The 11,198-nt window shown below is 41.0% G+C and overlaps 1 protein-coding gene across 1 annotated transcript in view; it reads right to left on the reverse strand.

The window, feature by feature from the left end:
• FAT3 (FAT atypical cadherin 3) overlaps nucleotides 1-11,198 on the reverse strand; it is a 452,567-nt gene that overhangs the window by 30,031 nt on the left and 411,338 nt on the right. Inside the window, exons 21-22 of the mRNA XM_018558632.1 lie at nucleotides 10,098-10,255; nucleotides 1,273-1,741 (exon numbers count right to left, since the gene is read on the reverse strand). Of these exons, the coding sequence (XP_018414134.1) occupies nucleotides 1,273-1,741; nucleotides 10,098-10,255 (627 nt within the window). The remainder of the gene's footprint in view (nucleotides 1-1,272; nucleotides 1,742-10,097; nucleotides 10,256-11,198) is intronic.

Consider the following 11,198-nt stretch of genomic DNA (forward strand, 5'->3'; position numbering starts at 1 on the left):
TTCCCAGGGTAAAGTGTTCATGGACAAAGCCATTGTCCCCTAATCAGACCAGAACCAAATATAGAACCTCAGCAGACCATCGGCTCATTGATCCCTAGACAAGAAACCATTAAACACAATAGGTTTAAAAGGCAAAACTATTTCTCTTTAGCCCTGGATAGGGTGGGATAGAGTTAGACCTTCATTCAAATTTTTATAATGTTTGGAAATATTACCCCCCTTTGACACCAACGATGGGCACAATTTCTCTCTCTCTGACCACTGCTGGGGCACTATTTCTCCCACAATGTGGCATTATTCCTCCCTCTGACATTAACGATAAGCCACTATTCTTTCCATTGATATGAATTGATGGGGCACTATTCCTGCCACAATGGGGCATTATTCCTCCCATTGATATCAACGATAGGCCACTATTCCTCCCATTGATATCAATTGATGGGGTACTAATTCTCCCATTGATATCAATTGATGGGGCGCTATTTCTCCCACAATGTGGCATTATTCCTCCCTCTGACATTAACGATAAGCCACTATTCTTTCCATTGATATGAATTGATGGGGCACTATTCCTGCCACAATGGGGCATTATTCCTCCCACTGATATCAACGATAGGCCACTATTCCTCCCATTGATATTAATGATAGGCCACTATTCCTCCCATTGATATCAATTGATGGGGTACTAATTCTCCCATTGATATCAATTGATGGGGCGCTATTTCTCCCACAATGTGGCGTTATTCCTCCCTCTGACATTAACAATAAGCCACTATTATTATTATGCAGTTCACTATTATTTCCATTGATATGAATTGATGGGACACTATTCCTGCCACAATGGGGCATTATTCCTCCCACTGATATCAACGATAGGTCACTATTCCTTCCATTGATATTAATGATAGGCAACTATTTCGGCCTTTTTAAAAAAATATCAATGATGGGGCACTCTTCCTTCTTCCAATGACCACTTTAGCTAGGTAGTTTTTTTTTTTTTTTACTCCTACTGGCCACAAATCCTGAGGCATTTTTAATTCAACTGATCACAGTCCGGCCCATCTTAAGTCTGGAGGACATTGAACTGGCCCTTTGTTCAAAAAGTTGAAAAACCCCTGATTTCATGGTAGGATAGCTAGAGATACAACTCTGTGGTGCCCCTTCCCTTGGTGCCCTAAGCATATGCCTAATGGTTAATCCATCCTTGAATGCCTGCAATAATATTGATAATATGAAAAATTCATAAATGAAGATGTAATTGCGTATACTTACCACCAGATGGCACGCTGGTACAGCTGCCTCCGTTTTGGCACGGCTTCCTCTCACAGGCATCGGGATAGAGCACGCAGCCGAGTTTTAATTCGGTTAAGCCGACCACTTCTGCAAAGCTGCTTCTCTTGTTCTGAAGTGGCAGTTCATTGTTATTCAAGACGACAGAGTCCAAGCATCCCTGGAAGCCACCCAGGACCTGTGTGCTCCTTTTGTCAGTGAGGCTTCGGACTGTCTCGACCTGCACCTGAGCTCCGAAATAAATAGAGCTGTCGGTGCCGAGGGTCTGGAAGTAGAGCGGGGCCTTGCGACGTTCCACGTAGCTGTCATCCAGCGACAAGCTTGTGAAATTCCGATTCAGCTCAAGAAAGACCGAGTGCCAATTCCCATCGTTCACCGTCCTGCCAGAAATACCCAGGATTCCTGGCCCGCTGCCACAGTCCAATTGGAACCACAACTTACCGTCGACAATCTGCGGGAAGAAGAAAACAAAACAGGGAACAAAAGAATTTAAAAAATGCAATGGGTGAAATTCGGAGATTTATCAACTGAAAACACTCTGCGTCATGTGAGAAAAATCCGGCCTGGGCGACGGCGGATAAAAAGGAGCTGAAATGTAACAACAACACGCGCCCACTTGGGAAGTTACATTGTGGGGAAAAAGGAAACTCGATTGAGCTCTGACTGAATCAGAACACAGCAGACATAATATTTTCTAGCACGTTTGCTGGAATTTTCATTATGATTGCAAATCTGCAGACAAACATCACATAAAACAGCTGTACAAACTCTGTGAGCCCCCATTCACACTAGTTCTATGCATTAATGTGCACACAATTTTGCATGCATGTTGCATTTGCAGTGCCATTACTGCCACCCCAAACCGTACAAGCACGATGAGCCTCTTGGCACACGTGGTAATGCTTAAAGATCACGCAGAAGCACGCCATTTAAAAATGTGCAACGCTCGCAGCTGAAACTACTGCATGATCTTCTTTGCCGTGCTTAGGGCAGCTCATTGAAATGAATGCGCTGCCCTATGCTGGTGAGTGATAAATGGGCCAAAACGCACTGCACGTCTCCGCACATGGCTCACGTGAATGGGGGCTTAGAGTATATGTAAAGGCAAAACGTTTTCTTTAGTTTTGGATATAGTAGGGAAGGGTAAAACCTCTGCCAGTTTATTTGTTGTTTGTGTGCAATCAGAGACATTATTCCTTCACTTCCTGTCCCAGAGGCGCAACAGGAAGTTAAAGCAAAGCTCCCAAAGTTAAGGGAAATTCCCTGTTAGACAGCTGTCCCTGGAACAAGAAGCTAAAACTGTTTTTGGTTTTGACTATTGTAGGAAAGGGTAAAAGCCCTGCCAATTTATTTTTGCTTTTTGTCAGGTCAGAGAGAGCCCACATCATTTCCTGGCTGGAGGATGTTCAGCATCATCTAGCTCTTTCCTCTCCAGCCTGACTGTCCCTGGTCCCCCCCCTTTCATTCACTGGATATCAGTTCTTTAAGTCATGGAGGCTCCGTATTACACATAGTTAACATCACCTAGGGAGAAAGTGTTTTGAGCCCATTTAGGTCTATGCATTGCGGTAACACACTAGAGCAACACACGTACTGCAGTGTCATCCATTTTCAATAGTACCCATTGCACCCCCATCAAAACACAATGTCTGGCAATGTACTACCTGGTGGCACACTGCAGTCAGCTGTGATGTGCTGTCAGTCCCATAAAGCACAACAAGGTTAATGTCCTGTAGCCAGGATTTACAATTATTTTGAACAACATGCAAGAAACTATTATCGCTGTTTTAGGCCCAATTCACAAAGGGCTTTCTGAGATTTATGTGTCAACCTATGCATTCTTGCGGCAGGAATCCCAGGTGTCCCTGTTCAGATGTGGCCGCTGTGCCCACTGAAGTTAATGTCATGGTGACAGTGGCCGCATCTGTCAGCAGCATGTAATCGTACATGATGCGATTACATGGGGATGGGAATAGATGATTTTTCTTGGACACGTCTATCCTGCATCCAGAAACAATCACCTATCCCAAACTACAAACTGCATTGAGAACCCGGGGACACAATAAGAGGTGGAAGAGAGGGGGTTCAATCTTAGAATCCGCAAGGGGTATTTCACTGTGAAAGTTTGAAATTCCCTCCCACAGGCGGTGGTATCTGATAATAACATAAATTCAAGAAACTTCTGGATGAGTTTCTTCTTACGCAGAATCTACAGGGATATGGGTGTTATAGTGTTATATATAGTGTTAGAACAAGATTAATATAGACACACACATTCACATACATAGGTTGAACTGGTTGGACCTTGGTCTTTATTCAACCTTACATACTGTGTTACATGTAATTGTACAATGTATGCTTACACGCAGACTGTCGCTTACAGATGAGGCCACTGTACACATTGAAGTAAACGACAGGATGACCGCATCTGAACAGGACACCTAGAACTCCTTCCGCAGGAATCCCAGAAGCCCCAAGTGAACGGAACCAAAGTGATGTTTGAATGTGGTGCAGATATGCTGTACTAGCATAAAGAAACATAAACATGCCCGGGATTCCTGTATGACCGCCATGTAAGAATTCTGAGGACGTTTGCCTAGATCTATTGCAATTAGACGAATCTCTCGTTATTTCCTCAATCAGCACTGATATGCTAACAGCGACGTTTGTTAATATCTCACTCAGTGACTTTCTGTAACAGGATCCAGACTGAGACATCAGTCACAGAGAACGACGGTAGTTTAGAAAGGATCAGATGTCGCCACAGTTCATTTCCACGTGTGAGAATGGGCAATCTGGGAGAAATTGAAGCAATTTGCGCAGAGAGAGCGCCACCACAGACACCGCTGTATAAACACTGGCAGAGATCACTTACTGCCCATGATTAGGTGTTTAGAGCAGACGCATATAATTGGATTAGGGGATTTTCCTTTTCATATGACTTAAAACCTGACAATATAATCATATGTGGTTAGCAAGCTGAAACTGCTTCAGTCAGAGAAGAAACATACTTACTTGACAACAGGGCGGCCAATTTATGAGTCAATATCATGAATGGGCATCTAATCAGCAACTATTGACATAGGACGATGAGCGGCTGTAATTTATGTTTTTACTATTTACAAAGAAAAGAAATTATAAAAAGATTCCTAACGGGTAACTGCAGTTTTATGAACACAATAATACACATCTTCCTTTTTCCTTCTCTACTAGCATGTCCATGTTGCCATCTTTGGATGCACTTCTAAACCTTAGAAACTTACTCTTTCTGTGGCTCCATGTCTGAAATGCGTACCAGAGCTTTGTTAGCCACTCAACTGAGTGTTACCTGTTAGCCACTCAACTGAGTGTTACCTGGGTCTACCATAAGAGGAAACCCACAAAAGCACAAGGGGAACCTGCATGCTCCATGCAGATAGTGTCTTGGCCAGGATTTTTGACCCCATTGCTTGCTATTTTTTTCCAAGAATAAACATCATATAGCTAACCCTATACTGTAGAACCCTGTAAATATTTTTTTGCTGTATGACCTATCCAGGGTAAAGCATTTATTCCATTACATCTGAGCTCTGTGCATACAGTCCAGAGCACATGTGTCAAACTCAAGGCCCAGGGGCCGAATCCGGCCCACCAGGCCACTTCCTAGACTTCTACTTTCAGATCTAGGCCCACTAGGCCACTTCCTAGACTTCTACTTTCAGATCTAGGTATTAAGTTATTACTAAAACCAGTGATAATCGAATGCAGAGGCAATTATAATAAAGATTAGATACATTTATATAGTCTTACAGGCCCTCTGAGGACAACCATAATGTTGATGTGGCCCTCGATTAAATTGAGTTTGACATCACTGGTCCAGAGCATGCACCATCACTGAGAAAAGGGACTGCCAAAGGGAATTACAGCAATACATTGCATGACTGGCGAAGAAGCATACATATCAGACATCCCATAATAAAGGTAGCCTTGCCAAATGACACACAAGCAATTTAATGAGACTGTTATAGGCTCATTTATAGCAAAGTGACAGAGATTCCTAAAAGAACTGCCCACCTTCTGATATTCACCTACCCTGCACTCCCTTCCAACACTGGAACAGGTCCAAACCCCCAGTAAGCTCCTATTCACTGATCCATCCATTCACTGATCTACCCTCCGGTGAATGAAGCCGGAAGCAATGAGGATTTAGTAACTTCCGGGTTCTGAGTTGCCATTCCCTATTCAGCTGCATTGGATGCATAGGTGACATTAGGCATTTAATAGATGGCTAAAATGTTTAAAGCCCCCCCCCCACCCCCCACTGGGTACATGCACATACGAACATAAATGCATGTGCATGTGAAAACAATTGCACCACACATGTTGGATATTTTTGCACACATTGGAGTGAGAGGAAATATTCAAGGGTCATTACTCACAGTTAACTCGAAACTGATGACCTGTAAAGGCTTTTAAAGCATCACATTTGGACAATTTGGGATACCAATGTTTTTTCGCCATTTCATGAGACCTGACATGTTTGGTATCTACTTACTCTTTATACCTAATCAGAAAATGGGTATTATATTGTGTTTTTGAGCATTAAAATGAATTTGAATGCATTTTTTTTACTGAACATTTGGGTTTGATAAACTGTTGCCCTAATATTGTGTGACCTAAAAAATTGCAGCTGCATATTACTCTCTGGGGGGCATATTACTCTCCGGGGTCTCTGCTTTCAGAAAATATACACTCTCATTTTAGGGGCTTTTTCAGACCTAAAATGTGCATTTTAACACGTGTGTTAAAAAGAAAAATAATACAAAAAAGGATTAAAGGTGAATTATAGTTATATATAACTTTTATTTGGCACTTGTGCTGAAAACTAACATTGGTGCAGTAGGTGTCAATACAAGCATAATGTAGAAAACCAGGTATAATCACATGAACAAGGAACTGTGCACTGATTAATCTGCTGCATTGGTTGTTAGCAATCCTCAGAACACTCCTGGTACACTTTATATCCCCTCTGCTGAAATCACCAAGATCTGCTGAGACTTGTAGCCCCTAACACCTGGAAGAAAACAGCTTGCCCTTGGCCTCTATACTTCCAGCTTCTGGATACCATCTGCACTTACTGCAACACTAAAACTACCTCTGGGGACACCTTCGCCATATAGGGTCCATCTGCAAGTGCGTCTCCCGAATGCTAACAAGTTACTACGGGATTTGTTCCGAAAGAGATATTAAATTCCATGTGTGCACTTCGTGGCGGGTGTATCTAATTAAAATGTTGCGTGTTTCCCAACCAAGTCACCACCGGGAGACCATCCAAGTAGTGAGGATTGCCAACACGCAGTAAAAAAAAAGCTACAGTCTTCATAAAAGAACAAAAAAAAAAGCAAGGCGCACTTGGTAACACATTATCCTAGAGAAGTGCCAAAAAGATTTATTTTATTGCTCAGACAGGCAGTCTGTAAAAAAAAATAAAAGCAGTAACGCTTTTGTTTCCAGCCAGTGTTGAAGGTGATTTCGTAACAAATTAGGATTGCGGACTGGATGCTCTAATCTCATTATACTTCTTAACCCCCTTCATTTCACCGACAGATGTTGAGAGAAAAGATACAGCCCTTTCCATATGCTCCGTAATGATTTCCCAGGAATACTTGTCAGGCACGGTGGACATGTTGTATCCATTGTGGCTTCCAATAGAAAGGATGAAAAAAAAGGACTTTCTAAACCAGATTTTCTTCATAAAAATACCACATAATTAATATAATAGGAAATGTTTAACAGTTATGGATTTTTTATTTTGTTAAAGTATATTCTGTTACATTGGAGATCTGACGTTTTTTAATTTAACCACCATAGGACCAGAGCAATTTTTTAAAATATTTTTACATACAGGCTAAAATCTGAATTTTTGGATAGAAAATGACTTTAAACCCCCAAACAATGATATATTTTCTGAAAGCATGGGCCCCGTAGATTTAAAAACTTGTAGCTGCACATTTATCAAATAAATATTTTTAGTAAAAACTATATTAAAAAAAATTAAATTAAATTAAAAAATTAATTTTAGTGTATATTAATTTTAGTATACCCAATGTTTTTGAAAATATAAAAGATGCAGTTATATCGAGTGATAGATACCAAACATGTCATGCCTTAAAATTGTGGACGCCTGTGCAATGGTGAAAAACTATGGTATTCATTGTTGTCCGTAGGCAACGCATCAAAAGCCTTTACTGCTAATCACTTTAACAGCGACTAATGGCCCTAGAATTACTGCTATCACTGCGATGTTCGCGGTGATACCCAACGTGTGGCTCAGTCGCTGTATGTAGGTACAGTTGTACGTATGCATGCTCCACATGCAGGGCTGTCTCTATAATGAGGCGGCATTTCTTTGGGTGACGTGGTGGTGGTGGGGAGGAGGGGGGGTGCAGGCACCCTCTCCAGCCAGAGCACCCCAGGTTGCTAGCTCTGGATTTAGGGTTTGCATACATTGATTTTAGAAAAAAAATGCAAAAGAGGGCTTCAGGGAAAGAGTGGTGGTCCCAAGCAAAGCTGGATTTGGGCTCTAAACTGAAGTTTAATCTGCTTTTATTTTTTTCCTTCCATAAACCTGCTGATGACTTTTTTAAATTAAACCTTTCCATTTTCATTAAATACTTGAATATGTGTTTTATATTCATACATATTTTAGACATGGGCATTAATATAGATGTGACCTCCTTTGTGGTTACAACAGCCTCTGCTCTTCTGGGAAGGCTTTCCATTAGATTTTGGGTGTCTGTGGGAAGCTGTGCCCAATCAGCTGGAAGAGCTTTTGTGCGGTCAGGTACAAATGTTGGATGAGAAGACCTAGCTTGCAATTGACATTCCAATTCATACCAAAGCTGTTCTGTAACATTGACGTCAGGGCTCTGTGCAGGACATTCAAGTTCCTCCACACCAAATGCATCAAACAATGAGTGTGATTCTATAATCACTTGCAACACTTTTCTGGTGGTATGGTCCTTATTCATGGCACCTAATTCATGAAAGTCAGCCGTCAGTATCACTGTGCTGAAATGTTATCCTTTGTTTCTCAAGATACAACTGCTCTGTGTTGTGTCTGAACTTGTCTTCACCTCACCACACCAAGAATATTTTTGTCTACAAAATGATATTATTTTTTGAGTCCTCTTGAGCATATAGCATCTCAATCATATTGAACATAGACCACATTTGTGTAATAAGTTTACAGATATGAAAGAAAACACATTTTCCCTGGTAGTACAGTAATATTTGCTTGAGCAAACCTCTCTTCCTGTTAAATGTCCCTCTCGGTGCACAACGTAGCTTTTCTTTATCTGACTCTGGTGTACAGAAATATAAGCAAAAGAATATGCAGTATTCAGCTTTGATTACTTGTAATGACCTAAAAGGCATCTACCGCCGAGCCGTTCGGTTGCAAACTACCAATTTAAATACAAAAGCTTTCTAAAGAGCCTTCAAAGAGTTTACAGTGAGAACGAGGGATACAGCAGTTTAATGGTCTCCAGAGAGGGCCTGCGCCAGTGAGCTTTATGCCTTTTTTCTGTTATATTATGCATGAGAAGGAATTGATTGGTGGAATAATTACACTCATTTGCTGTTGTAAAATGCTTTCAAATAAAAAAAATCTCAGCTTGAATTAAAGGACCAGAAAAGCTGCAACACAAAATTCCCTTTGAGATCTATTTACAAACTATTCACAAGACCGTTCGCCTTCTGAATATCTGTAAGCGTTCGCTGTGTGTTGATATACATGTCAAAAACGGACATTATTTAACGGTTTCTTTACAGGGGAATGTATTTTCGAATGTTTTTTTCATGTAATTCTACATTATAGCCACTAGAAGGCACTGAGGAGCATAGGAAATAAATACTAATTTCCTATGTTCCTTTAGCTTTATCTAGTGGCCATAATGCAATATTATTATTATATTTTTATTATTATACAAGACCAACAGTTTGCCCAGCGCTTTACAAAATGGAGGGAGACAATACAGTTAACAAAAAATGTCAATACAGGAGGGTTAGGAGAATGGAAACATTTGGGGCATCTGCTTTCATTTTTTCCCTCTTTTGATAACAGCTGTAAAGGGACCCTGTCACCAGACCATTCATTTCAACAAGAAACTTTCTAAAAAATTACATGTGCCTTTAACACATTTTATGCATATTATTTACCTGTAAAAGCCTCCCTTGTCTGGACATCCAAAAGGCCTGAGAATGATGAGTTCCTTTTCGCTCCTCCCTTGGCAGCTACAAACAGTATAAGGTTATGTAGGGAGGTGAAAGGAGGAGCAAAGGAGATGGGCCAGCACAGAGAGTAATCAGACACTCCCAGTAGAGGAGAGGGTTATAATGTGCAATGAGGAAGGGGCTGTGCTAGGGAATTTACTTTTCCTTAGGCAATCCACATTGCAAGTGAATAAAAAGTAATTTATAGAAAGGAAAAATGCTGCAAGTAAGCACTGAAAACACATGGTTGTTCAGTACTTCACCTGCAATTTCCATTAAAATGAAAGGATCAGAAAACCATTGAGAGATTTTGCTTTGGGGCCCAGTCACTTACACCTCTACTGCTGCAATGGGACAAGGCTGCTTGAATCATGAACAAAGCTCCAATCATGGCCATCAAGACATGGCTTAATAAACATTCCCCAGAACACAACTAATACACAATTTGCCCACCCTTATGATACATGTACCCCCCCATCCCTTTCCCCATACCACCTGTGATCACATGAATAGAGCAAGATACACCAAATGCAGGTTAATTAATAGCTATTTACCTTTAGGATCATACAGGGGTTGGACCTGGTGTACATGATGATGGCATTGTTCTGCAGGGTCCTCATTCGTAGACCCAGTCTGAATTCATCTCTCTTGCTGTTTTCAGAGACCCGATATTTGATGTAGCTGTTCCCAGCAAAACTGAGAGATGTATGGCCTGAAATCATTACGTAATGAGCAATGTTTTAATCAGCATTTTACATGATCCTCATTTGACAGCATACGGAGATATCACGTCACAATCAATAATAACATTAATGACCAGAATTGCTATCAATATAATTAATACTGGATGTGGCCTTCCCCAGATGATGTACCAGGCCCACAATTATGTTACAGATTTTGATTTGAGAAACACTTAAAAAAAAGAGATCCTGGCCACTGCTTTAACCAAGATATAAAGTTTTCTGATTCCTCTATTACAACCTAATGCTGGGTTATTGTTAATAATTATTGCTTGCTGAAATGGAACCAGGAATGTCACTGGTTGCTATGCTCACAGTAGCTTTATACAAATCTGCACTGCAATCCCATTAAAAAGCTATGTACTTTTTGGTATGGAGCACACACACACACTCCCCCTGGTGATCAGCTGCATCCGTTTAAGTGGGTTTGGTTTGGGGTCACATAGTGCTCACCCAGTCTATATATTTGTATTTAATTTTACATTTGCTAGCTCTGAGGAAGGGGGTATATTCCCCGAAACGCATCAGCTAGCAAGGCAGCTTTGAGTGGGGTCTGCCTTGTACCATTCATGCAGTGATTACCATGCGAGTAGTATTTTATGTCAGCTTGTATGTTCATTGATTAATAAACTGTATTACACGAGGACAAGGCACTGTGTTTGTTTTGCATGCATTCAAATTCATCCCAAAGGTGTTCAATAGGGTTGAGGTCAGGGCTCTGTTCAGGACACTTAAGTTCCTTCACACTATACTCATCAAACCACGTCTTTGTGGAGTTGGCTTTGTACACAGGAGCACAGTCATCGTGAAAAGGGCCTTCACCAAACTGTGGCCTCAAGGCTGGAAGTGCACAATTGTCTAAAATGTCTTTGTATGCTGTAGCATTAACAGTATTCTATACTAGAACCACCCCAA

Source organism: Nanorana parkeri, unplaced genomic scaffold (assembly GCF_000935625.1).
Source record: "Nanorana parkeri isolate BGI_ZX_2015 unplaced genomic scaffold, ASM93562v1 scaffold350, whole genome shotgun sequence".
NCBI lineage: Eukaryota > Metazoa > Chordata > Amphibia > Anura > Dicroglossidae > Nanorana > Nanorana parkeri.